Source organism: Cetorhinus maximus, chromosome 1 (genome assembly GCF_964194155.1).
Source record: "Cetorhinus maximus chromosome 1, sCetMax3.hap1.1, whole genome shotgun sequence".
Taxonomy (NCBI): domain Eukaryota; kingdom Metazoa; phylum Chordata; class Chondrichthyes; order Lamniformes; family Cetorhinidae; genus Cetorhinus; species Cetorhinus maximus.
Genome location: NC_135879.1, coordinates 134,895,819 through 134,922,267, shown reverse-complemented (window position 1 = coordinate 134,922,267; position 26,449 = coordinate 134,895,819). Strand labels below are relative to the sequence as shown.

Sequence of the window (26,449 nt, the reverse complement as noted above, 5' to 3'; positions counted from 1 at the left end):
TAGAAAAATGAGAGGCGACCTTATTGAAACATAAAAGATTCTTAGGGGGCTTGACAGGGTAGATGCTGAGAGGTTGTTTCCCCTTGAGGGAGAGTCTAGAATCAGAGGGCATAATCTCAGAGTAAGGGGGGGCCCATTTAAAACAGAGCTGAGGAGGTATTTCTTCTCTCAGAGGGTAGTCAATCTGTGGAACTCTTTACCGCAGAGGGCTGTAGAGGATGTGTCGTTAAATATATTCAAGGCTGAAATAGACAGATTTTTAATCAATAAGGAAATCAAGGGTTATGGGGACAAGACCGGAAAGTGGAATTGAGGATTATCAGATCAGCCATGATCTCATTGAATGGCAGAGCAGACTGGATGGGCCAAATGACCTACTTCTGCTCCAACGTCTTATGGTCTTATAGTCTTAAGGTGCAGACACCAATAGTGGGGCAAAGTGAGAGGGATTCCACAGAGCTGGAGTTAAAATTACAGAGAAAGGGGAAGAGAGGAGGGGGTGGAGCCATGAGTGAATTAAATAGAAAGACAAAAAAAAACTTGTTTCACCAGCTGCTAATCTAGTTCAGGGATGATGCGAGTGTTGGACTTTGTCTGGAATAGGATACAGTGTCAAATGGGCCAGAAATTTAGGAGGAAGGTGAATAGGAGATTAGCAAAAGAACATGGGAGTAATCAAATCCAAAACAACAAAAGCATTTATGAGGGTTTTGGGGGTGGATGGGCTGAGGAAGAGATGAAGTCAGATGATGCAATGGAGGTGGAAGATTGTCTTTGTGATGGAGAAGATACAGGATAAGGAGCATAGCTCATGGTTGAACAGACTGCTGAGGTTGTGAGCAGTGTGGTTCAGCATGAAGATGCATCCAGAGGAGGGGGTAGTGTCGATGGTGAGGGCATGACAAGGGCTGAAGACAATTGACTTTGTTGTTCTTGGGGCAGGTGGGGAGTGTTGACTTAGGTGGAAAGGAGATGGAAAGAAGAAGCTGAGGCAACAGAATAGATGGTCTTAATCTTGCTGATTATGTGATCCATGAGCTTTAACTATTTACAGGTCCCAGGCTTCTGTCATGCATGGTGTTAGCTCCATGCAGGTTGATTCCAGAATGTTCTTTCCAGACTATTCTCTCAGTCTATTATCATATGACTCTATGCATCATACTGTGAATGGTGCTATTCTACGGTCCCACATTAGTTCTTGCTCTGCCAAGCACCGTTACATTACAATGGCATGCAAGCACAACATCATACAACAGAGGGTATGAGGGGTCATTGAGAGGAGGTGGGGGCATGAGTTGGCATAAATTGGTATGGAGGGGACATGGGGGTCATGGAGGGCATGAGTAAGATCTTTTGACCTTAGATTTCAAAAGGCCTCTTAATCCATACTGTGATTCATGGCTCCCTTGAGGGGCTGTGGACATGAATCATGGAGAAGCTGGCCTGACTCCATGAAGATTTTGGGACGCTAGGAGATGCCTATCCTCACAATGGAGTCAGCCAGGTCTGGAATATAGGATGCAGGCTCACTACCCAAACCCTTATATAGCGCCACCAAAAATTGGGGTGCCGGAGATGGGGGCGGGAATCCCTGAACCGAGTCCAGACCTCTATTTTGAAATCCTCCCACTTCTGATCTGATACAGCAGAGGCATAAAAATCCAGCCAAGGTATTCATTAAGAACCATGCTCCCCTCCTCTGCCTCCACAAAGAAGTTACCTTTTTAGTCTCTAATGGGCCTGATCTTTCTTTAGCTATCCTCTTGCTCTTTATCTACTTATAAAACTTTGTGTTTTTCTTAATTTTACTAGGCAATATTTTTTCATGGTCTCTCTTTGCTTTCCTAAGTTCCTTTCTGATTTCACTACTGCATTTTCAACACTCCTCAAGGCTGCCTTTGTAGTATTGAGCTCTTGACATCTTGCATAAGCTTCTCTTTTTTTGCCTTATCCTATGCTGTATACTCCTGGACTTCCAGTGGCGAGGGGGAGAAGGGTCTAGATGTGGGATTCCTACTTTTTTCTTTGTGGGAACAATATCTTCTCCTTGAATGCTTCCCACTGATTCCCCTTTAAGTCGCAGTTCCCAGTACACTTTTGTTAAACCACATCACAGCTGAGTAAAATTGACCTTTCCACAATTGGAAACTTTTATTCCTGGTCTATCTTTGTCATTTGTCATTTTCCACAACTACACCAAAACTAACTGAATTATGAACTCTATCACCAAAATTTATAATTCATATCTATTCCACCTGCCCAGCTTTATTCCCTAAAGCTAAGTCTAGAACTGGACCTTTCTTTCATGGGATAAGCATGTAGCTAGCAAGACCAGCATTTGTTGTCCATCCCTTGAACTGTGTGACTTGCTCAGCCATTTCAGAAGCAGTTAAGAGTCTCCCACCAGTACTATGGATCTGGGGTCATGTGTGCTAGACCAGGTAAGGATGGCAAACAGCAACTATCCCTAAAGGATGTTAGTGAATGAGATGGGTTTTAGTTTTATGATCATAATAGAGTTTATTAATTGAATTAAATTCGACTAGCTGCTAAAGTGGGATTTGAACCCATGCCCCCCAGAGAATTAGTCTGGGCTTTTGGATTATTAGTTCAGTGATATTACCACTACACTATCATTCCTCTTACTTACTGCATGTTAACTAAAAATGTTTCCCTGTGCATATCTTAATAATTCTGTGCCCTCTATACCTTCCCAGTTAATATTGGGGCAGTTGAAATCCCCTACTATTTCTGCCGTTTTGTCTTTGCACTTCCCAGAGATTTGCTCCCCTATCTCCCTCTGACTGTATAGGGACCTACGGTACCAACAGTGTGATGGCCCCTTTCTGTTTTTCAGTTCAACCCAAATGGTTTCATATGATGACCCTGCTAGCATAACATCCCTCCTGAGAGCTCTAATTTGCTTTTAACCAATATTGTAACCTCTTCCTCCTGTTTTATTCCTTTCTGAATCATGTCTGAAAAGCCTACAACCAAGAATATTGAACTTCCATTCATGCCCTTCTTTAAATCATTGCTTCAAATGAGAGGAAAAAGCTGGCTAAGGAAACTGACAAGAAAAAAATACTTTCTTTTTAAAATGGAGAAATATCGTTTTCTAACACTGTCACTTAACTTTTGCTTTTTATAGTAAATTATTGTCAAAATTTTTTGCAATACCATTCTTCCTTGATTTAATTTTATTTATGATCATTTGTTATTTACTCAAATTATAATAAATTTTACTGTCTACATTTCTTGTAACCAAATTCCACCTTAGTCAACATATTTCTTACAAGTACAGAAGATTTTTAAATCCAATCAAATATGATTTATTTTTTTCTATTCTTACATTTTTTCCATAAGACTTATTGAATTGGAATTACATTCTCCCCATAAGATTGCTTCAATTCGATTTTTACTCAGCCCATTGATAATTTGCACAAATGGCGATAGACTGCCTACATGCTTAATTTCTGACTGTGTAGGTTTAATACAGATCACAGCAGTCTGAAGCCATGTCTTATCACTGGCTGAAAGTACTGCAGATTCAACTGAATGCAGTAATGATCTATACAAAAATATGAAACCGAATCATTTTAGTTTGTCCCTGGCAGACATCAAGAGGTACACTGATGGGATGGCTTGATAGAAAAGAGCCATTATTCCATTTACAACTCATGTCGGGAGCATATGATTCATTTATGGAACTTTGCAACCTTGGTTGGAAACACATTGCAGCAATCCACCAAGCAGTTCTAATAATCTACATCTCATCATATCCTATTAAGTAACCCCTATGTACTAGGTGCACAATCCTTCATAAAAACTGGACTGAAATATAATTTTAATGTTACGACTAAAAATATGTACTCACCATATTTATGGATCCACAGAATTTTGGTATTTTTATTATGCATCTGACAAAACTTATTAGCAGGGCAGATGCATCATGATGACCAGAGACATCTCCCATCTATAATGGCAATCTTTAAGCTCTGATAGCCATTTAACCTACCAACCACATATTTAGAGAGCTTTGACACTTCTTGACCATACAGTGAGGACAAGCTATATGTTAAGCAAAATTGGGGAATTTTCTTACCACCCTGTTCTCATAATCTACACTAAAGGGATTCTGTCTTCAAGAAAAAAAACATGTAGCAAATTTTACTGATTGTCACAGTCATGTAAGTTGCAATAAAATACCATCACATCATTTACACATTCCAGTGATGCCCACATCACATATAAGTCAAGATGGTGTGTGGCTTGGAGGGAAACTTGCAGATGGTGGTGCTCTCATACGCTTGCTACCCTTGACTTCTAAGTGGTAGAGGCCATGGATTTGGAAGGTGCTGCATGCTACCAGCACTTTAAATTTTAATTGTAATTGCATAGGAAATCAGAAAAAGCAGGAGAGCAGAAATGGCGCATACCACTGCTTCTGCTGTCAGGAACAGGAAAATCCCGGCCTAAGTCCTAGAGTCAAAGGACAGGTAAGTGCAAGGGGTCTCATGGTGGGGAGGTAAGGTAAGGTCTGGAGGCGGGGTGGGGGACTTGATGGACTGATGGGGGAGAGGGAAGGAGCGCCCATTTGGGGTGCGATCGATGTAGAAAGGGGACAATTGAGGGAAGGCCCACCCTCCTTCGAGTCTGAGGCCCAAGCAGGGTGGCCTGCCAGTCTCCCACTGCCTCCCCTCCCCTGAACTCCTCCCACCAGCCTCAAAATTAAGGCTGGATGGGAAGCGGCCTTTAAGTGGCCAATAATTGGGCCAAGGATGGACAGGTCACCCTAGGCCTCGCCCCCCCCAATGTAAAATTGCAGACAGGTTGGGAGTTAGGTGGGAGGGTGGCGGGTAGGCCACAAAGGGAATTTTATGGGCCCTCCTGCCTGCAAAACCACCATAAAATTCTGCCCATACTGCTTGAAGGAGGAATCTTACACGTTTTCAGGATTCCACCCCCATTTCGCTTTCTAGTGGTTCCCTATCCCCAGGCAACAACTAAATAATTAAAATATCCAAGAACAATATTTTTGTTATTCTACTTACCTACTTGACCTAGCTACAGGTATTCTATTTCCCTCTCACCATTAATGAGCCTGTAATGGTACCCTGTTAATCTAGCAACCTCTTTTCAATCTTTCAACATTAACTATGGGCGGAATTTTACTGCCCTGCAGCAGTGGGGATGGGTCCATTAAATGCGGCGAGCCATTCAAAAGTCCATTGACTTCGGCAGGACCATAAAATCACACCCTGTATTGGCCTAGTTCTGATGAATGGTCATTGACCTGAAAAGCTAATCCTGTTTCTTTCCACAATGCTGAACTGCTGAGTATTTCCAGCATTTTCTGTTCTTATTTCAGATTTCCAGCATCTGCAGTATTTCACTTTTGTATATTGACCAAGATTTTGCCTTAGGAATTATGGTGAGACTATTGGGGTCAACATCGTTATGAAGTAAATCAGACAGCAACTTCCAAAATCTGCACACGTGTAATTTAAAGCAAAATCCAGAAGTCACATTCCGATTTGCATTCTTTCTCCACAAGCTGTGAGCACCAGTACCTCGCTGAGAGATTTAGCAGTGCAATACGTTTAAGGGTGTGAAATTGCTGGTACCCACTAAACTCAGCAGAAAAAATTAGGGCTTGTGAGTTTTGGTGCAAGTGAGCTCTTAATGGTGTGGTAAGTCTTAGTCACTGACAAACAACCTCCCTGGCACTGAAAATTTAATTTTACAAATGTGGAATCACTTTCCTTCTGAATGTAATTTTTGTTGAAGATCTTTAAAAAATTTAAATTTCTTTCCATTTAATCTGTCTCTCTCAACCCTATTTTTTCCCCCTCTGTTTATGAAGAAAGGTTGAAAAGATTGGGCCTATATCCATGGGAATTTAGAAGAACAAGAGGTGGTCTTATTGAAACATATCAGACCCTGATGGGACTTCAAAGGTTGGATACCTGGAGGATGTTTCCTCTTGTGGGGGAGAATAAAACTAGGGGAAATAGTTTAAGAACAAGAGATCCTCCTTTTAAGACAGAGATGAGGAGATTTTTTTTCTCTCAGAGTGTCATTAGTCTGTGGAATTCTCTTCCCCAGAAAGTCATTGGAAGCTAGCTCATTGACTTCATTCAAGGCAAAGTTAGATTTTTGATAGACAAGGGAATCAAGGCTTATGGGGGCAGACAGGAAAGTGAAGCTGAGACAACAACCAGATCAACCATAATCACACTAGAGCAGGCTCGAAGGGCCAAATGGCCTACTCCTTTTCCTAAGTCCTAAGTCCTATGTTCCTATTTCACTTTCTGAACATGATTTTAGATTGAATTAAACATTTTGATTCATACTTCTTGGTTTAGACACTGTGACCCAATATTTGTGGTATGGCACATTCAGAGCAAGGATGGAGGAATGTTAGGGGGCATTGGGAGGCAGGAGTCACAGACTGCAGGAGGTCTTTTCATTTTTTTCTCCAGGACCCACCCCCACCCCTCATGCCACCGCCACCCCCTCCCCACCCACCCCCCACAACCCCATGCCCGACCCTCCCCCAGCTGATGTCAGTGAGAATACAACAGAAAGACATGGTGGAGGAGAAGCCAAGGAAGAAGGGAGACTGTGATCAGGGGTTCCGAATGGGAGAGGAGAAGAGATCGTTAGGAGGATGGGATAAGGATCATGGTGATAAGGGGAGGAGAAGGTGGTTTGACGTAAGGGTTTTGAGGTTGGCAGAGGGAGATCATGGTCAAGGGGAGGTAGATCATGGTCAGGAGAGAGAGATTATGGTTGGCAGAGGTAGATTGTGGTCAGCAGAGGCAGATCATGGTTGGTGGAGGAAGATCGTGGTCAGGGAGAGGAAGATTGTGGCTGGCAGAGGTAGATTGTGGTTGGGTGAGGGAGATTGTGGCCACGAGAGGGAGATTTTGGTTAGGGAGAGGGAGATCGTGGTCAGGAGAGGAAAAGCAGGTGGTCAAAAGAGGGAGATTGTGGGATTATGGTTGGCAGAGGTAGATTGTGGTCAGGAGAGAGAGATCATGGTCCGGAGAGGGAGATCATGGTCAGAAAAGGAAGATCGTGGTCAGGAGAGGGAGAGCAGGTGGTAGAGATGGGACCGAGATGGTGCTTAATTTCTGTGGGACAGCAGACAGATCATGGCGAGGTTTACAGGTGTGATTATTGCACCTCAAGAAAACAGTGCTGCTGACCCACAAGCAGAGCTGTAAAGGTAGTTACTTCATAGGTTCACAGGCCTTCTCACATGTCTCCCAGGCAGTGAATTTCTCAGTTGTGCCCAAGGTATTTTTCCGCACATTGAGGCACAAGAGAAAAGCAATATGTACTAGAGCCAACAAGGGAGCAGGCCATATTAGATTTAAACATAAGAACATAAAAAATAGGAGCTGGAGCAAGCCATTTGGTCCGTTGAGCCTGCTGTGCCATTCACTAAGACCATGGCTGATCTGGTTGTGACTTCAACTCCAGTTTCCATGCCTGCCCCCACCACTATCCCCATAACCCTTGACTCCCTTGTAGATCAAAAATCTCTCTAACTCAGCCTTGAATATATTCAATGATCCAGCCTCCACTGCTCTCTGGGGTAGAGCATTCCAAAGATTAACAACCCTCTGAGAGAAGAAATTCCTCCCATCTCTATCTTAAATGAGAGACTCTTTATTTTGAAACTGTGCTCCCTAGTTCCAGGTTCCCTCACAAGAGGAGACATCCTTTCAATAGCTACCCTGCCAAGCCCCCTCAGAATCTCATACGTTTCAATAAGATTTCCTCTCAGTCCTCTAAACTCCAATGAGTTTAGGCCCAACCTGCTCAACTTTTTCTCATAAGACATCCCACAAATTGACCTAGTGAACCTTCTCTGAACTGCCTCCAGTGCAAATATATCGCTCCTTAAATAAGGAGACCAAAACTATACACAGTTCGCTAGGTGTTGTGTCACAGGTGCAGCAAGACTTCCTTATATTTATACTCCATCACTCTTGCAATAATGGCTAAAAGTAATAAGTAAGGAGTAAACAGCCGAATGGTGCATAAACATTTATCAAATAGCGATCATAATATAATCAAGTTCAATGTAATGTTTGATAGGGAGAAAGATGAAACAGGTCCTATGGGCTGAATTTTGCTGATTGGTTGGACAGCCCAGCTTTGGCAGAAAATGAGTGTCTAGTTTGTAGTGAAATTACTTTTTTAACATAGGACAGTTATGAATAAAATCTTTTTAAAAAACTTTTTACAGGGTTCATTGATTCTAGGCAGTGTATAGTGCGTCAATGGGCATGGAAGTGTCATAGCTTGGCATGGGGGCATGAGGGCAATAAGGGGTGGGTGGAAGGGCAGAACTTTGCATGGGGGAATGAGGGGACGTGGGTTTGGGTGAAAGGACAGAACTAGACCCGGGGGCTTGAGGGGACATCGGGGCAGGGTGGTGGGGTGTGGGGTAGGCGGAAATGCAGAGCTTGGCATAGGGGCCATGAGGGTGGGTGGGTCATGAGGCAGCATGGATAGGGCATGGGGAGTGTTTGGAGGGTGAGGGGGTGTGAGGTGTGAGGACTGGAGAGCCTTTGTGTTTTTATTTTAACTGGGACCACAGCAGGAAGGTGAGCCTTTTAAACAGCCCACCTCTGCACCCAGCAGCCCCTGTGGCTCTCTCCAAACTTCTTCCCAGGTTGGCTGGCCCAAGTCTAGCCCACATCCACCCACACCGCAATGAAAATCCTGCCTTTGCGGACACTTTTTCCCAAGGCAGGCGGGTTGAGCCGGGAATTTTCCCGAATCCCTCTGCCCACCTCAAGGATGAAAATCCAGACCTCCATCTCCACAATAAAAAGTATTTTATCACAGTCCAGTAGACTATATGCTCCTCAAGTTACTTCATCAATAACACTCTCATAGTTAACAATATATGAAAGCATTGAGCCAAGAATGAAGATTTGACCATCAAATCCATTGTTCTAATAATCATGTACAAACTTCTTAATTTCTTAAAGAAAGGTTTCACAAAATTTCACCTGTCCCCTCCTCTGCAGGTAAATTGATTGAAATTGCAGGCTATTTATCTATCCTTACACTTTGCGTTACTTATCCTTTATCATTGTCATTCAATGGCATGACTTTTATTTGGTTTCAGCAGCTCACTAAGTATCATGTGCCATAGAATATCTTAATGTTATAGCTTTGCATTTTGAACAGTAACTAAAATCTCTATTAAATACATGAAGCAACTGTAACTTGGAAGGAGTTAGTTAGTCAGGCTTGCAATTAATGTTAAGTTATAAATTAAGTGAAATAAGTAAACACAGATTGTAAAAAGACAGCTCTCTAAGTATAATTCCTTTCCAATATTTGTTGTATTTTGATGGGTTTCCCCGGTGCCTGTAAAATGCCAGGTCTGACTAATCTTGAGCAGAGGATCTATAAATAATTAAAAGCAAGCTGAGTTGTCTAAGTACTTAACTTAGTTAAATTATTTAGCACATGGCCTTTTTCTTGCTGAGCACTTCTGTGGTCACTTAATAAATAAGCTGTGTTCTCTCAGAAGTTAAACAAATTAAATTTACCAATGTACGGTTATAGTAATTGATTGGAAAAAGCTTTGGTATCACATGATGGCATAGTCATTTTCTTGTGGCCCTACACTATAAATTGAACAGCTAATTTTGCTTTCCTTTACTTCCTTAAATGACCAGGCGATGTGAACCATGTATTTTCAATCCTGGGTCAAGTGTGCAGAGACAGACTCCATGAACCCAACCTTTAAAAATGTCTGCCTGAACTTCTGATATTTGGTCTGGGGTGGGGGCAGGCTAGAAAATGAGTTTGGATGGGTGACCCTGGAAGTAGTAAGGGGTTGGAAGTGCTGCATCTGACTCAGGCACAGATAAAAAGCGGCCTTCAGAAAGGCCCATTTGAGAGGTAGGTCATCAATGGTGAAGTCCCTGTGCCTCAGAGATGCCATTGCCTTGTCAGGTGAGTGAACAAGCTGTAAATGTTGTCCAACTGTTAGCTGATCCTGGAATGGACGGCGCATCCTAGGCTTTCCCTATGGGAGAATTGTCATTGTTGCTGCCTAATTAAAGTGTACTGTACTGGACCATTGAAAACATGGAGTGGATTCTCAAGGCACAGCCATGGAGTTGGCATCATCTTGCCACCACTATCTGCTACAGATATTAAGCTGTCATGTAGTTAGCTGCCAAGACTCAGAGGGTGGATGAATGATGAACAGTGCCATGTTCATTATCACATCTACTTCCCTTTGCCACCCACCTATCAGGGTGCTCCCAAACTGTTGACCTCTGATCAGGTCCTTCACAACTGCACACTGCCATGGCATAACAGTGTGACTAAGAGGGAGGAAACAAGGAGGGCTGTCAGTGGTTGCGGAGTTCAGCATGTTACTTTGGACTCACAGCCGCAACATACATAGAACCAAGCATTTGCACAGAACCAGTTTCTCCACCAAACCTTACCAGTAATCATTGGTGATATGGTGAAAATGCTGAATGCATATAAGCACACAAAAATGAATGGGAGCATTGTCATCTGAATGGCTCAGGTCCTTTTATACATCACATTTTATTCAAAGAATGTGACACAGAGGAGATGTGGGGAAGGGATGGGTCCAATTGGCCCACACTCATGGATTCAGTGCAGGAAAAGGCTCAATGACCTGCTGCGTTCTGGTAAGGTGAGTAGCTCCACACAGAGCTCCAAGGGAAGGGTCATTTCTGCATGCTGTAACTAAGGTGTGAAACATGGCACATAGCTCTTCTTCAGCATCGAGGCTTGTATGCGTATGCAGCTCATGTAGATGTGTACAGAACACATGCGAATGAGCACTGTGTTGCACAGAAACAGTGAAGAGCAATATCCCTCTATGCACTAGAGATCAAGCTAACATAAATTCATGTTGGCGTTGCAGTCAAAAAGGGCAAAGAACGCCACAGAGATGGCCCAGGCTGGGGTGGGTCAGCCTGGCTGGGATGCATCCGTCCCGTGGAACAGATGGTCATGGAGATTGCCAGGATGCCCACCCCAAAACGACCAGATCATCCCTTGGGCATAAAAAGGAGGAAGAGATGTCTCAGGACACAGCATCGCAAAATACTAACTCACACATTGTGTTCCCTGAGGCAATGGGGGCTCTAGGGCTGTGAATGGAGTAATCCATCAACATCATGAGCTCCACATTGTCCCGGGGGCTCAACCGCATGAGATCTGACCACGAGAGATTGGCCAATCATATGGAGAGGCACCTGCAGCAGCACTCGGAGTGGATACAAGAGCAGCGTCTCAGCAAGGAAGGGGTGCAAGCCTCCCTCACTAGCATGAAACCGACCGCTCAGAGTATAAGCACTGACATCCATGGAACACATGAGGAGATGAATACCCTTAACAGGACAGTCATACCACATGGCCCTGCCTCACAGCTGCTCCGTCACTGGCGGCCTCCTCATCCTCATCCTTTTCGGAATCTTCCGAAAGGAGAAGGGTTTCCTCCTCATTTTGCTCTTCCTCCTCCTCCTCATCATCATCATCATCATCATCCTCCTCCTCCTCATCTTCCTCCTCCTCCGAGGTAGGAGCTCTACTCATGGCATCATTGTCATTAATTTGTATATCTCTCCACTAAACAATGTTGTGCAGCATGTAGCACTCCATGACTACTCTTGATACCCTTGCTGGGTCATATAGCAGACTTCACCTGAGTGATCGAGGCACCGGAAGCACACCTTTAAAGTGCCAATTGCCTGCTCGGTGTTACTCCTGGTGATGACATGATTGCTGTTGTAGTTGCACCCTGCCTCTGTTTGTGGACTCCTAAAGGGGGTCATTATCCAAGTTCTTAATCTTGTTAAGGTATCGTAGATGTCAATCACCGACCTGAATTGGTGCATTAATTGATGGAGTTGGGACCTTCTTAGTATGAAGGAACCTTGCACACACATGAAGGAAAACCTTGTGTGGTCACAAACCACCTGGACATTGATTGAGTGGGAGGACTTCCCAGTTGACAAAGTTTAATTTGGGGCCTTTATGGCAACATGGGTGCAATCAGTAACACCCTGCACCTGATGGAGGCCTGCTAACTGGAAAAAAGGCCGTGGCTCTCTGCATCTGAGATGCCAGATCTACAGGGAAATTAATGTGATCCCCCACATGAGCAAACAGAACATTAGTTACAGCCTTAATGCAGCCATGTGCCATGGATATACCAGGCAGGTCCCCTGATGATCCCAGGTAAGATCCTGAGGCATAGAAATTGAGAGTGATGGTGACATTCACAGCCAGGCAGGGCATAGGGATCAATGGATGGCGGCTTGAGTTGCTGCTAGACCATGTGACATCTGTCAGTCACTACCTCATGGCTTAGCCTCAGTCACCTTCAACATTGGTTCTCCATCATATTGAGGTAGGATGTCCTAGGTCTGGACACCCTTCCTACAGGCTAGTACCTGGTTGTCCTGTTTCTCCTCCTCCTCCTCCTCCTCCCTGCTTAGTGGGCAGCAGCCTCTCCCTCCTGATCTTCTGCCCTCCCCCTGGCTTCTGGCTGCTCACAGTGACTGGTTTCTATAGCCTCTGTGCGAGGGTGCCATGTCCATTTTGTATGTTGTTTCGCATGGTGTGCTGTGCACCCTTCTCCAGGGGAAGAATTTTCGTGTTGGAGAGCGGGGGAGGGGCCCGCTCGCCGACGCATAAAATGATGTGCAGCAACGTCGGGTGTATGTCCCGACTACACCGCGAGTCATTTAGATTGTCAGCTTGGCGGGCACGTAGCCAAGTCGGCTGCGCACCCGCCGAACTGCCAAAGGCCTATTAAGGCCATTAAGAAAGTAATGAAAGTTGTTAAGAATGCTGCCCGTCCAACCTTAATGTTGGCGGGCAGGTGAAGAGCCCAGGCGCCCTTCACATTTTTCATGAAACCTCATCCATGGGCTGGATGAGGTTTCATGAAGGGTTTATTAATTAAATAACATTTTTGAAAAAATTCATTGATAAGTCCCAGCTCATGTGATACTGACACATGATGGGACATGTCTTAAAATATTTTCTTTTCTTCATTTAAATTTTTAAACCGTAAACTAATCTCTGATTTCTGCGTTCTTTCACGCACATGAGCGAAAGAGCGCAGGCCTCGACTCAGGGAATCCACCCCCCTCTCCCCCCAACCCCCCCTCCCCCCCCTCCCCCCTCCCCCCCCCCCCCCCCCACCCCGCCCACACAGGGAGCGCTCAGAGCTTCCGGGCACGTGTCACGCTGGGCGGGCCTTGAATGGACTGCCCATGTAAAATGGCAGCGCGGCCCTGATTGGGGGTGCCTGCGCCTGCCCCTGCACAACTCCCCCAGCCGGGGGAAATTTCTGCCCCAGCACAAAGTTCTTCTTGGTACCTGGTGCATGAGTCAGTAGGGGCAAAAATAATTGCCCTGTGACATGAGGAGCCCTACCCTCCGTTTTCCTCGGGTTAAGGGAAGACATTTGGAATTTGTTTTGTGCCATTTCTGGGATTGAGTAAAATTTTTAAGCAAATTCAACAGATCGATCTACCTTTTCAAAGAGGTCCCCTGGCTGCCCAAAGAAATACTCCTAGTTCAGACCTTCTCTAACTTTGCATACTTCTAGTTCCATACTCCTGGCCTACCAAAATCCGACCAGAGTGGAGGCAGCTGAGGAAGTAAATGCTACCTCGGTAAAACACACATACATGAAATGCACTCCGCCCCCATTCCTGCCCCCACAGCAATACAAAGTGCCATGTTCGGAGGAGAGACTTACCATTTTCTGCCAGTTCTGCTATTTTCGCCATGATGGAGAGGCTGTCCGTCTTGGCAAAAATCTGGGCCATAGTTTTAACTTTTATAAAACACAGGTCAGAATCTTATACCCCACGCCGGGCGGGCTCCTAACCCAAACGGATGTGAAATAGCGTGAGATGACGACAGTGAGCGTCCCAATGTCATCTCGCTCTCGGGCGATATTTCACTCGGCAGGCACGCTTCCGACTGCCACGGGCAATTAAGCCTATTAACGATGCAATTAACAGCAATTTTACGTGGACTGCCCATATTTAGGTTGGCAGGCGGGCTATTCTCCCAGGCGGCATTCACATTTTTGCTCGCACCTTAATCCAGGGCGGGATGAAATCTCCATGGGGAAATAAAATAAAAAGAGATATCTGGGGACTGTTTTTTTATCAGGTATGCCTTCAGGAGCTTGATTGTGCTGCATGGACATATTTTGCAGTATTTTTGTTGTTTTTTTTATTCTGTGGAGGTCTGCAGCTGCCTAGGGCAGCTGCCTGCCTTCAGGGAGCTCACTAGAAATGTTCACCCACACCCTCAGTTAGGTCATCGCCCGCCCTCTTCACGCCCCCACCCTGGCAGCGCTGAGCATTTCAGTGCATGTTTCACGCTGGCTGCCTGTCATTTGGCCAGACAGCATGAAATTATTGTCAGGGGCCCTTCGCGGCTGAAGGCCTGTTTCCCATCCACTTCTGGGCCCACCAATCGCAACGCCCGACGAACGAAAAACTCAGGCCATGAGCTTTACAGCAACAGACGTAAATCTTCCAGGGTTATAAAGTTAATCCAAATGGTTAAATACGCTATAGAGCATGTTTTCTGAGCTGCATATTGCACACTTTATCTAACAGAATCGTTCTATGTCAAAATAGAGATTATAACGTGTTGAGGTAGATTTTTATCTTTACCATCTGTGCATTAAGCTTTTTCTCAGTGGAGGATGTTTGGTACAACTGTCAGCATGTCAGCAAGAGAACCCGCTGGATTTTCCTTCAATTGAATTAATGGAGGGAAAATTGGGCGGGTTCTGTAAGGGTTTGATCCCTCTGATCATATTTTCCGGTCTATACACTGATCAGGGAATGCTTAGTGCCAAGGCTAAAGAATGAAAATCGCTGTATTCAGTTATTGCTCAGGAGTTCAACAAAACCTGTCACATTTTATTCAACAGAAATAATGAGCAGAATTTTACGTTCCACGGGCGGATGCATGCCCGACACGATCGGGCGTAAAATCGTGCAAGATGATGTCAGGCGAGCGTTCCGACGTCATCCCGCACGCGAGCAACATTCCGGTTGGTGGGCGCGCAGGAGTGTCGGAGCCGCACCCATCATCAATTAAAAGGCCACTTAAGGCCATTAAAAGGCAATTGTTCACAATTTTAGTTTGCCTGTGTGATTTTGCGCTTGTCACACGGGCAGGCAGGCAACCCACTTTTTACAAACCTCATCCAATTATGGAAAGGTCAATTTTACTCAGCTGTGATGTGGTACACTGAGACCCACATGACTGTTTTCGTGGCAACCTGAAGGAGCTGCACCTAGGGGCTGTGCTTGAACTCCAGGACATGTCCAAGTCAGGGTGATGACATGCTGGGAAGGGAGCTTCAAGGTGGCGTGACAACGAACCATCTGCTGCCCTCTGTGCTCCACATGCTTGCGCATCCTTGCTATGGAAGGATATACCGTGTGGTGCCTAATGTGATGGGGTGGGGTACAGGCCTAGCATCTTTGAGAGAGTGTTCGACAGCAGCGGGGTGAGGAGGCACTGGAGCCCTGATATGTCCCACTCTGGTTGGGGTGGGCCATCTGCGGAGAGAATCCATGTACAATTTGCACTAATCAATGCTCCTCTCTCATTTTCAGGAGAATGCTCATAACGCAGCAGAGCGTGCAAGGGCTGGCGGTGGCCAGGCGCAGTTAGCCATTCTCAGCCGGTTTGAGCAGGAGGCCCTGGATTTGGAGAGGCACCAGGCGCCGAGGTCCATTGGTGTCGGTGAGGCTGGGGTGCCACAGCCAGGTATGTTTGCACAGCGGTGAGGTCAGCATTGTTCTCCCAACAGCCATAGCAGTGCTGAATGTTAATTAATTTAATTTTGCAACGTGGCTTGACCATTGTTTATGGAAGGATGAGCGCATAATGATCCGGGGGACAGGGATGCTCTTTGTCATTATCTCCACGCTAAGTGATCCACTGCTCTTGTTCTTCCTTTCAGCATCACCGGAGCAGGGCCAGGAGGACGAGCAGCAGAGACCCCCTCTCACACTTGAGGGCCCTGAAGTCTGACCAGCGCCGCACCGTCTCTGCCAGGCAGGCACCAGCGCAGGTATTAGCACCTCGATGGGAGTTAGAACATCGGCTAGTGTCCCAGGGCACACCGGTGAGGGCACTTCACAGTTGCTGGAAGAGCTGGCAGAGACAGAGAGTGTCCATGGTGTCAGCAGTCGGAGGACTGCAGGGGACTAGGCACATGCTCAGTCGGTGCCTGATGATGTGCCTCTGGAGCTGTCTGCAATGCAGCAGGGGCAGGAAATGCGGCCAGGTGTGCGGGAGCATCTGGGGGAAATACATGAGGCTATGCTTGGCTTCGTGTCCGTGGTGGAGGAACCTACGTGGACGATCGCCGAAGCAATGAGCCATATGTCCGAGCGCCATGTGTCCTCCAAGGAGAGAGTGGTGACCCTCATGGAGAGGCTCCTCCAGGAGACCCATTAGGGTTTCCTGCAGATGCGCTCTGACCAGCAAGTCATCACATCGGTGTTGACCTCAGCTGGCCAGTGCCAGTGTGGGAGATGGCCTGGGCACCAAGTTTCCCAGCTCGATGCCCATCCATCCACGGTGAGCAGGGAGGTCCAAAGCGACCTCACATCAGTGCAGAAGCTGCCTGTCGTCTCTGCGGGCACCTCTCAGGGCGCTCCAGATGAGGGCGGCAGCTCCTCCGCCCCTCTCCCAGTGACCGTAGCATCCAGTGAGGCTGCGACGACTAGCGAGATGCCAGCTGTGGAACAGCCAGATCCCTCCCAGGCAGGTCAGAGGATGGCCGCCAAGGTCACCAAGGCCAACAGGACAGCAGAGTCAGCAGGCTGTCTCAGATGCTACTCCCAGCGATGGGGCAGCACCAAGACATGGCACCCGGAAAAGTAAACATAAGGCACCTGAGGCACACCATGGGTTTCTCACTGGTGCTTTTGTGTTGGCCCGAGATGAGGTCCTTATGTTTTGCTTTGAATTGAAACACCCTTGTCATTTTGTTTCATTAAGTTTCTTTGTCTGTGATATTAAATTCAGACATGTCACCATGGCTGAGGGTGCCTCTTTTCTTCTGCCTGTGTATGGTTTCCAAAAATGTTAAGAGTGCTTTGTGGGACATTCAGCTTTATTAACAAGGCCCTTAGTTACAGTTCCTAACCTGGAAGATTTGGCACTTAGATATCGAGTATGGAGCCTGCAGCCCAGGCTTCTCCTGGAGGTCCATCTATGGTGTGCTAGCTGAGTGTCCGTTGGATTAAAGCCTCCCAAGTGTCCCTGCCTCCCTGCAGTATGCCTGGGTCAGCATCTACCCCTTCAGCATTTCCCTGTGCATGCTCATCCTCAGACTCACTGCTGGATTCATCGTGTGCAGCCGCAGCCACTGCATCAACGTCTTCATCGTCCGCTGCATCCCCCCTTTCCAGCGCAAGATTGTGGAGAGCGCAGCATGCAACTACTATCACCGAGACACCATCTAGGGGATACTGGAGTGCGCCTCCTGAGTGGTCCAGGCATCGGAAGCGCATCTTGAGAAGACCGATGGCTCTCTCCACCACAGCCCTTGTGGAGGCGTGGCTCCTATTGTACCACTGCTCGCTTCTGTTCTTGAATGGTGGAGAGGCGTCATGAGCCACCTTCTGAGGGGATAGCCCTTGTCACCCAGCAGCCATCCATCAAGCTGGGCTGGGGCATTGAAGAGCCCTGACACCTGGGAGTGTCTGAGATGTAGGCGTCGTGAGATCTGCCTGGGTACCTTGCACAGACTTGTAGAATCAGGATCCTGTGATCACACACTATCTGCACGTTCATGGAGTGGAAGCCCTTCCTGTTGACGAAGGCACTGGGCTCACCCGCTGGCGCCTTGATGGCCACATGTGTGCGTCTATTGCACCCTGGACGCGGGGGAAGCCAGCAATGGCCACGAAGCCTCTGGCTCGCTGCGTCTGACTTGCCTGGTCGCAGCGGAAGTGGATGAAGGTCAATGCATCCCTAAGCAGAGCATCTGTAACCTGCTTGACACAAGTGTGGACAGGTGATTGGGAGACACCGCAAAGATCACCCACCGAGCCCTGGAAGGAGCCAGAGGCATAGAAGTTGAGGGCAGCTGTGACCTTTAGAGCCACTGGCATGGGGTGACCATCCACACAGTTAGCGGAGATCTCAGGCCCAATCATCTGACAGATATATTTGACTGTCTCCCTTGAGAGACGGAGCCTCCTTCGGCACTGCACCTCAGACATATTGAGGTAGCTGCTTCGCCACCTGTATACCCTGGCAGCAGGATAATGGCGTCTTCTGTGGCCCCTTCTGCCTTGGTCTACCTCTTGTGCCTGCGCCTGAACTCCCAAAAGGAAGCTGAATGTGCACTTCTGGCTTCCTCCCCCTTCAAGCCCTCCCTTCCTCCTCAGAGGAGGTGCCCCCATTGGACAGTTTAGCTCCCATTCCCAGGCTATGGGAAGGCTTCCTGAAACCTGCAGGCCCAAAATAGATTCCTCACTGCAGAGTGCTGACCTGAGGGTTAAGAGTCCAGTCAAAGCAGCTGGTATACGTTTTGAAGTATTGCAGATCACACAGGCAAGTTTCAATAACTTTGAAAAATCAATACTTGACAGAGCACACTCGCGACCCCACTGAGCCCCCTTATTCCACCCGTGGATGAGGTTTATACAAATGTGTCCTACCGACCTGCCCGTTGCACCCATGCCCGACCCGAAGATTGCACAGGTGCCGAAAAATCGGTGTTGGTTGGTGAGTCAAGGGCCTTAAGTGGCCTGTTAATTAATGGCAGGAGCACAGCGGATATCATTGAGGGCCCACCCAACTAAATTATCCAGATTTGAATCAAGAACAGTTCTTTAAAATTCTTACAAAATTCTACCAAGTTATAAAAAGCCCTGGGTTCTTTGAGGATTCTCTGGTGGCTTGGTTGAACAAGAAACAGTGCTGACTTGGAGCCATGTTAAGTTCCTTGGTAATGCTGAAGTGATTTGCATTAAATAATTAATCATTGCATTCTGCTTTTCAGAAGGCTTAAAGCAGAAGTCAATCAAATTAATTGGCTTCATAAAAAGTAAGAGCTTCCCTTCTAAAATATGTTAGGGAGAATTAAGTACCCAATTCATGTTAGTGCTGGCCCATATAAATAGTACAGTTCTTCTAATATAAATAGTTTCTTGACCAAGTTACCCTATGTTTTAAATCTCCAACTGAATGTTTTCTTCCGACTGTTGTCTAGGAAATATGTGCCTGTGTTTGGAGGAGTTAGTAAATCTGCCAAATTTGGAGGTTGTGAGCATACTAGAACATGGCTAGGTGTAGTTATAAAAATATTAAGGGAAGCTAATCCATTCTTGTCAGACTGAGAGGATTTTTTTCACCAAATTAAAAAAATACAAGTTCATTCTAAGTCAGTGACTTAATGTTGCAAACAGCATAATTTTAGTTAATCTCACTTGGTTTATTTTATTCCTTGTATCACAGTTCCGCTGAAATAATTTTTATTAACATTTTTGTGCAATACATTACACATCATTTATTGTTTCTACACATTTTGCTAAATGCAAAGCCATCACTGTTCTGCTGGCATCACTCAATAGAACCTGTAAACAGCAATGGTAGTTCTTAACATTTGACTGCTTTGTGGAATGAGGATTTGACAGGAGTAGCTGGAGTTTGGCCCACTTTACCCTGGAATCAGTCTAAATATAATTTCAGGATTGGGCAACTCGTTTTCCCCTTCCAGCTAGAGCAGCATGGTAATTAGGGCTTTAACAGCTAATGTAATTAGAGCATTAGAATTAAGATCAGAAAAACACACTTCTTATAAATCCATTTATTGTTGAACTACGACAAATGTCACTATGGTGTTATTTATGTTGATGGTACAGGGTTCATTTTGCAGAGTTTGCAGTGCTGTAATCCATTTTCATTGCAAGAAGTACATTTGAGGGACTTGAAGGAATCCGTGAAGCAGTTTCGAAAAACTGACATCTTGCTCCCATGGCACACTGAGCATGGAACAAATGCAAATCCACCACAGGCTGAACACTCTTGTGTGTGCTGAACTTTCTAAAAGAGAAAGCGAAAAGTACATTATTCAGTATTTCCCTTTCTTCACAAACATTTCTAAATAATAGAAATATAACTTCACACAGAAGAAACAAATAATATCATTGACAGAGTACACATTCAACTCTGCATAATATGAATAAAATTATTCAAAGTTATTTGAAAGAGGATTGTTTCAAGTACATAGTATGTAAATTTGACCATTAATTGGATATACAGTAGTTCTTGTATTAGGAATGCATAGGAAGATGATGAGTTTTGGATCAGTGTATTATTTTGGAAGTGTATTCACAGCATGGAAATGTGCTAAATTAAGGACAAAGGTTCATATTACAGCCTTGCACCAGTCTCTCTGAAATTTGATGTCATTCCAAGATAGACCTATAGGGACAACACTTTATTAGTTAGCTCCAAGGGGGAATTATAACTTGTTTTGCATGAGTGGGCTTGGGAGTGGGTGGAGGGTTTAAGAGATGAAATTGACAGCATGTCGCGAAGTCCAACCTACTGGCATCCAAATTTAACAGCAGTGTTAGACTGCGTCCGAGCAACTCCTCAGCAAAGACAGGTTATTACAGTAATTTCAATATTTAGTAACTCATTAAGTGTGATTTTTAACATGGGTTTGGGATTTAAGTGTAGGTTTCCCAGGTCATCTGAAGCTCGTCATTGAAAGCAAGGCAAGAACACAGTGGCAATTGAGGGGGCTGAAGAAATGACAGGCAAAAATTCTCATAAATACTGAAACCTCACAGCTGATTTTTTTGCTTAATTGTGTGAAAGGTTTTTGTTCGCGTTACATGCTCTGAGAGTTTAATTACACGACTTGGCAAGTTTCTTTTATTACTTTGAACGTTTGTGTGTCTGGTTTCCATTATGGCAGCTGTGATCGATCAGATCAGCATGAGTGCTGCTTATGCTGGATTAACTTGAACCTTAGTTGAGGACCAGGAGTAGAAATGGCAGTGGTAGGAGCAGCAGCAGCCTTCCCCTCACTGCTTGCCATTCCTCGAGAGAGAGAGAGAGAGAGGGAATGAACAGAGAGGTGCAACTCGAAGGAGGCCATACACATAACTCAAAGTATACAGTCAGAGGATCAGCTTCCAGGACATGTGTTATGTTTTACTTTGGGGTTGCTTTGCTCACGAACCGGTTGCACGCCTATCTGTTGGCAGGTGAGTCAGTTACAATATAATGCAGACAGACCAATATGAAATGAATCACATACTATTTATTTACTCAAACAACAGAGCACTAACATGATGTGTACTTCTCCAATCAGACTCTACTCTAGACTAACATTAACATGATAGCCCATGCTCCACAGCTATTGGGTTTTCCAGTCACATGGTCGATCTGCTCACATTTTCTTAAAGGTGTATTACGCCTCAGATTACCACACCCCCTCCCCCTTTACTTGAAAGTACATTTCACAAAATGTTAACTATTTAAATAAATGAACTATTTACAAATTCAGACACTCAGAGGCTTTTTCAAACTTGTTGACCACCCTAGTTATACAGCTTTGGATGGTTTATCTGTGGCCTCCCTCTCAAGAGTTATCTGTCCACAAGGCTCCCCAGTAGGAACCTGTAAGTTTGCCTCTTTGACTCTTTCAGGCTCAATGGGTTCTACAGTTACCTCCAAAGCCAGAGGAGTTCCTTCTACCTGGGAATGTTTGGCACATCTTTTCTTGTGGATCTGTTTCCCTTTTCCTGAGGTGATCTACATGTCTCCTGATTATCTGACCTTCAGCCGATATGTGGTAGGACAGGGGTCTGTCACTGCACTGACTTCACCTGATATCCATTTGGGCCCATCTCCAAAGTTCTTTGCAAAAACTGTTTCTCCTACAGTGAAGTTTCTTTCACTGTGGTAATCATGTTCATTTTTCTGGGCCTCCTGACTTCTCTCTATCCTCCCCCTAAATTTGACCTTATGAGGTTCAAACATGTCCTGAGACATCTTTTCATTAATAACTCTGTGGGGGCAATACCAGTGGCCATATATGGCATAGTCCTATAGATGAGCAGGAAACATGATAACTTCATTGCTATAGAGACCCCTCTAGTTTTATCATTGCGGCCTTGAAGGTCTGGATTGCCCTCTCGACCATCCCATTGGATGCAGGGTGGTCTGGCGAGGTCTTGACATGTGTTATGCCATCGAGAGTTGTAAATCTTTGGAATTCCTCTCTGGTGAATGCCATTCCCTTATCAGACATTATTATCTCTGGTAAACCGTGTATCGCGAAACTCTGACGTAATCTGTCTATGGTGGGGGCAGATGTGAGTGATCGCACCTCGTATACATCCATCCATTTGGAGTGAGCATCGATAAATAAGAGGAACATTGTGCCCAAAAAAGGCCCCACATAGTCAATGTGGAAGCGGACCCAAGGCCTTCCTGGCCATTCCCAAGGATGCACTGAAGCAGCAGCAGACAATTTCTGCACCTGTTGGCACTGTATGCAGACCTTGACAATGTTTTTGATTTCAGTGTCCATCCCTGGCCACCATAAATAGCAACATTTTCATCCAGGAAGTCCTGGGTGACGCTATGCAATTCTATCAATAATGGTTGTCTTCCTCTGGGAGGCACAATGACACTCGCTCTCCACAGTAAGATGCCATCCTGGCAGGTGAGCTCATACCTCCTGTTAAAATAGGGCTTCATTTCATCCAACTTTGGCTCGTTAGACCATCCCTACAAGACTTGTTCCCTGACGTGAGGCAAAACCAGATCGTGGTCTATCCATTCTCTGATCTGTTTGGCATTCGCTGGTGATGAATCCAGAAAGTTTAATAATAAAATAAGTTCTTGAGGAATTCGAACGTTCACACAGCTGTCCTTTAGAGGTAATTGGCACAGTGTGTCGGCATTGACAACCTGGCTTCCCAGCCGGTGGATAAAAGCGTATTCGTAAGCAGCTAGAATCAGTGCCCACATTTGGATGCATGCCAAGGCGATTGGGTTATTGCCTTATCTTCCCCAAACCAACCTAGTAGTGCCTTGTAGTCAGATATGATGATGAAGTGGCAACCATGGATGTATTGGTGGAATTTCTTAACGCCAAATACAATGGATAAGCCTTCTTTCTCTATTTGTGAGTATCTTCATTCTGCCACACTGAGTGTTCCTGAGAAGTAACCAATGGGCCGTTCGGAGCCATCCACCATCCAGTGGGAGATTAGGCACTTTACAGCCTTCCGGACTTAATATTGAGTTCAGCAACTTCAGACCATGACCTCTATCCTCTATTCTCACCCCTTTTTTCAATATTCTTTTTTTTTATCTTTTATTTTCTATCCATTAATTTTTATTTATTTTCATTTTTATTCATTTATTCATTGTTTTATCCCCACCTATATTCCATCTTTTTTCCCCATCACTATTCCCCCTACCCCCCTCAAAAACCCCACAAGGGCCATCTGTTACTTGTTCATGTTTTTCTTTTCAGAGTACCTACCCTTGTCCTGCTATTATCACATTCTGCATTCTTACCTTTATGCCACTATCAGTGCCTCCTTTAGCCCTTACCACTACTATTAACACCTCCTTTGTTAATTTGTTCATGACATCTTTGTCAATCTCGCCTTTGCCCGCACCTATCGCTAGCCTTCTATCCAGCTTCACCTGCTCCAGCCCCTTAAACAGTATAAATTTCATCACATTTTTGCTTCTATTTAGCCCTGAAGAAGAGTCACACGGACTTGAAATGTGAACTCTGTTTTTCTCTCCATAGGTGCTGGGGGCTTCCCTACAGCCCCTGCCCACCCCCGCCGAGCCCGCCCGCAAAGGGCAAAATTCTGCCCCTTATATATTTTAAGTATAAATAGCCTTTCTAACACTCCCTCCTTCTCAACTGTAAACTATTGTAGTGTACCAGTTACGTCCTCTCTGGGTAGCACCTTCTTCTTTGTAAAGGTAGATGCAAAGTAGTCATTTAATACCTCAGCTATTTCTCCTGCCTCCACGTGCAAGCCCCTCTTTTTTACCCCTAATCAACTATACTCTTCCTTTTTCCAAAACAAAAACAGAATGACCTGGAAAATCTCAGCTGGTCTGGCAACATCAGTGGAGAAGAAAAGAGTTGACGTTTCGAGTCCTCATGACCCTTCAACAGAACTGAGTAATATTAGGAGAGGGGTGAAATATAAGCTGGTTTAAGGTAGGGGGGTGGGAGGAGAGAATTTGGTGGGGAGGGGGGTGATTGTAGGGACAAGCAGGCAGTGATAGGAGCAGATAATCAAAAGATGTCACAGACAAAGGAAAAAAGAGGTGTTGAAGGTAGTGATATTATCTAAACAAATGTGCTAATTAAGAATGGATGGTAGGACACTCAAGGTACAGCTCTAGTGGGGGTGGGGTGGAAAGACTAACAGGGCATTAAAAGTATAGATTTAAAAATAATGGAAATAGTGGGAAAAGAAAAATCTACATAAATTATTGGAAAAAATCAAAAGGGAGGGGGAAGAAACGGAAAGGGGGTGGGGATGGAGGAGGGAGTTCAAGATCTAAAGTTGTTGAATTCAATATTCAGTCCGGAAGGCTGTAAAGTGCCTAGTCGGAAGATGAGGTGCTGCTCCTCCAGTTTGCGTTGGGCTTCACTGGAACAATGCAGCAAGTCAAGGACAGACATGTGGGCAAGAGGGCAGGGTGGAGTGTTAAATAGCAAGTGACAGGGAGGTTTGGGTCTTTCTTGCAGACAGACCGCAGGTGTTCTACAAAGCGGTCGCCCAGTTTACATTTGGTCTCTCCAATGTAGAGGAGACCGCATTGGGAGCAACGAATGCAGTAGACTAAGTTAGGGGAAATGCAAGTGAAATGCTGCTTCACTTGAAAGGAGTGTTTGGGCCCTTGGACGGTGAGGAGAGAGGAAGTGAAGGGGCAGGTGTTGCATCTTTTGCGTGGGCATGGGGAGGTGCCATAGGTGGGGGTTGAGGAGTAGGGGGTGATGGAGGAGTGGACCAGGGTGTCCTGGAGGGAACGATCCCTACAGAATGCCACCAGGGGGGGTGAAGGGAGGATGTGTTTGGAGGTGGCAATATGCTGGAGTTGGCGGAAATGGCGGAGGATGATACTTTGAATGCAGAGGCTGGTGGGGTAATAAGTGTGGACAAGGGGGACCCTATCATGTTTCTGGGAGGGAGGAGAAGGCGTGAGGGCGGATGCGCAGGAGATGGGCCGGACATGGTTGAGGGCCCTGTCAACGACTGTGGGTGGAAAACCTCGGTTAAGGAAGAAGGAGGACATGTCAGAGGAACTGTTTTTGAAGGTAGCATCATCAGAACAGATGCGACGGAGGTGAAGGAACTGAGAGAATGGGATGGAGTCCTTACAGGAAGTGGGGTGTGAGGAGCTGTAGTCGAGGTAGCTGTGGGAGTCGGTAGGCTTGTAATGGATATTGGTGGACAGTCTATCACCAGAAATTGAGACAGAGAAGTCAAGGAAGGGAAGGGAAGTGTCAGAGATGGACCATGTGAAAATGATGGAGGGGTGGAGATTGGAAGCAAAATTAATAAATTTTTCCAGGTCCCGACGAGAGCATGAAGCAGCACCGAAATAATCATCGATGTACCGGAGAAAGAGTTGTGGGAGGGGGCCGGAGTAGGACTGAAACAAGGAATGTTCCACATACCCCATAAAGAGACAGGCATAGCTGGGGCCCATGTGGGTACCCATAGCCACACCTTTTATTTGGAGGAAGTGAGACGAGTTTAAGGAGAAATTGTTCAGTGTGAGAACAAGTTCAGCCAGATGGAGGAGAGTAGTGGTGGATGGGGATTGTTCGGGCCTCTGTTCAAGGAAGAAGCTAAGGGCCCTCAGACCATCCTGGTGGGGGATGGAGGTGTAGAGGGATTGGACATCCATGGTGAAGAGGAAGCGGTTGGGGCCAGGGAACTGGAAATTGTTGATGTGACGTAAGGTGTCAGAGGAATCATGGATGTAGATGGGAAGGGACTGGACAAGAGGAGAGATGGTCAACCTAAACCTTATGATGCAATGATCACTATCCTCTAAATGCTCTCTCACTGATATTTGACCCACTTGGGCCAACTCATTCCCCAGAACCAGGTTCAACAGTGCCTGACCTCTTGTTGGGCCAATAACATACTGCTGCAGAAAATTACCTTGAACACATTCCAGGAACTCTTGTCCATTTGCACTACTCTTATCCCAGTCTATATTTGGATAATTGAAGTCCTGCATTATAATTACTCTGTAATTCTTGCACCCCTCTGTAATTTCTTTGCAAATTTGTTTCTCTACATCCCTTCTGTTAGTTGTTGGCCATATACTA

At 45.7% G+C, this 26,449-nt stretch overlaps 1 protein-coding gene across 1 annotated transcript in view; it reads right to left on the bottom strand.

Moving 5' to 3' along the window:
- The window catches only part of grxcr1a (glutaredoxin and cysteine rich domain containing 1 a), a 155,126-nt gene that overhangs the window by 32,565 nt on the left and 96,112 nt on the right, over positions 1-26,449 (bottom strand). Inside the window, exons 4-5 of the mRNA XM_078562104.1 lie at positions 19,963-20,145; positions 13,802-13,862 (exon numbers count right to left, since the gene is read on the bottom strand). Coding sequence (XP_078418230.1) covers positions 13,802-13,862; positions 19,963-20,145 — 244 coding nt within the window. The remainder of the gene's footprint in view (positions 1-13,801; positions 13,863-19,962; positions 20,146-26,449) is intronic.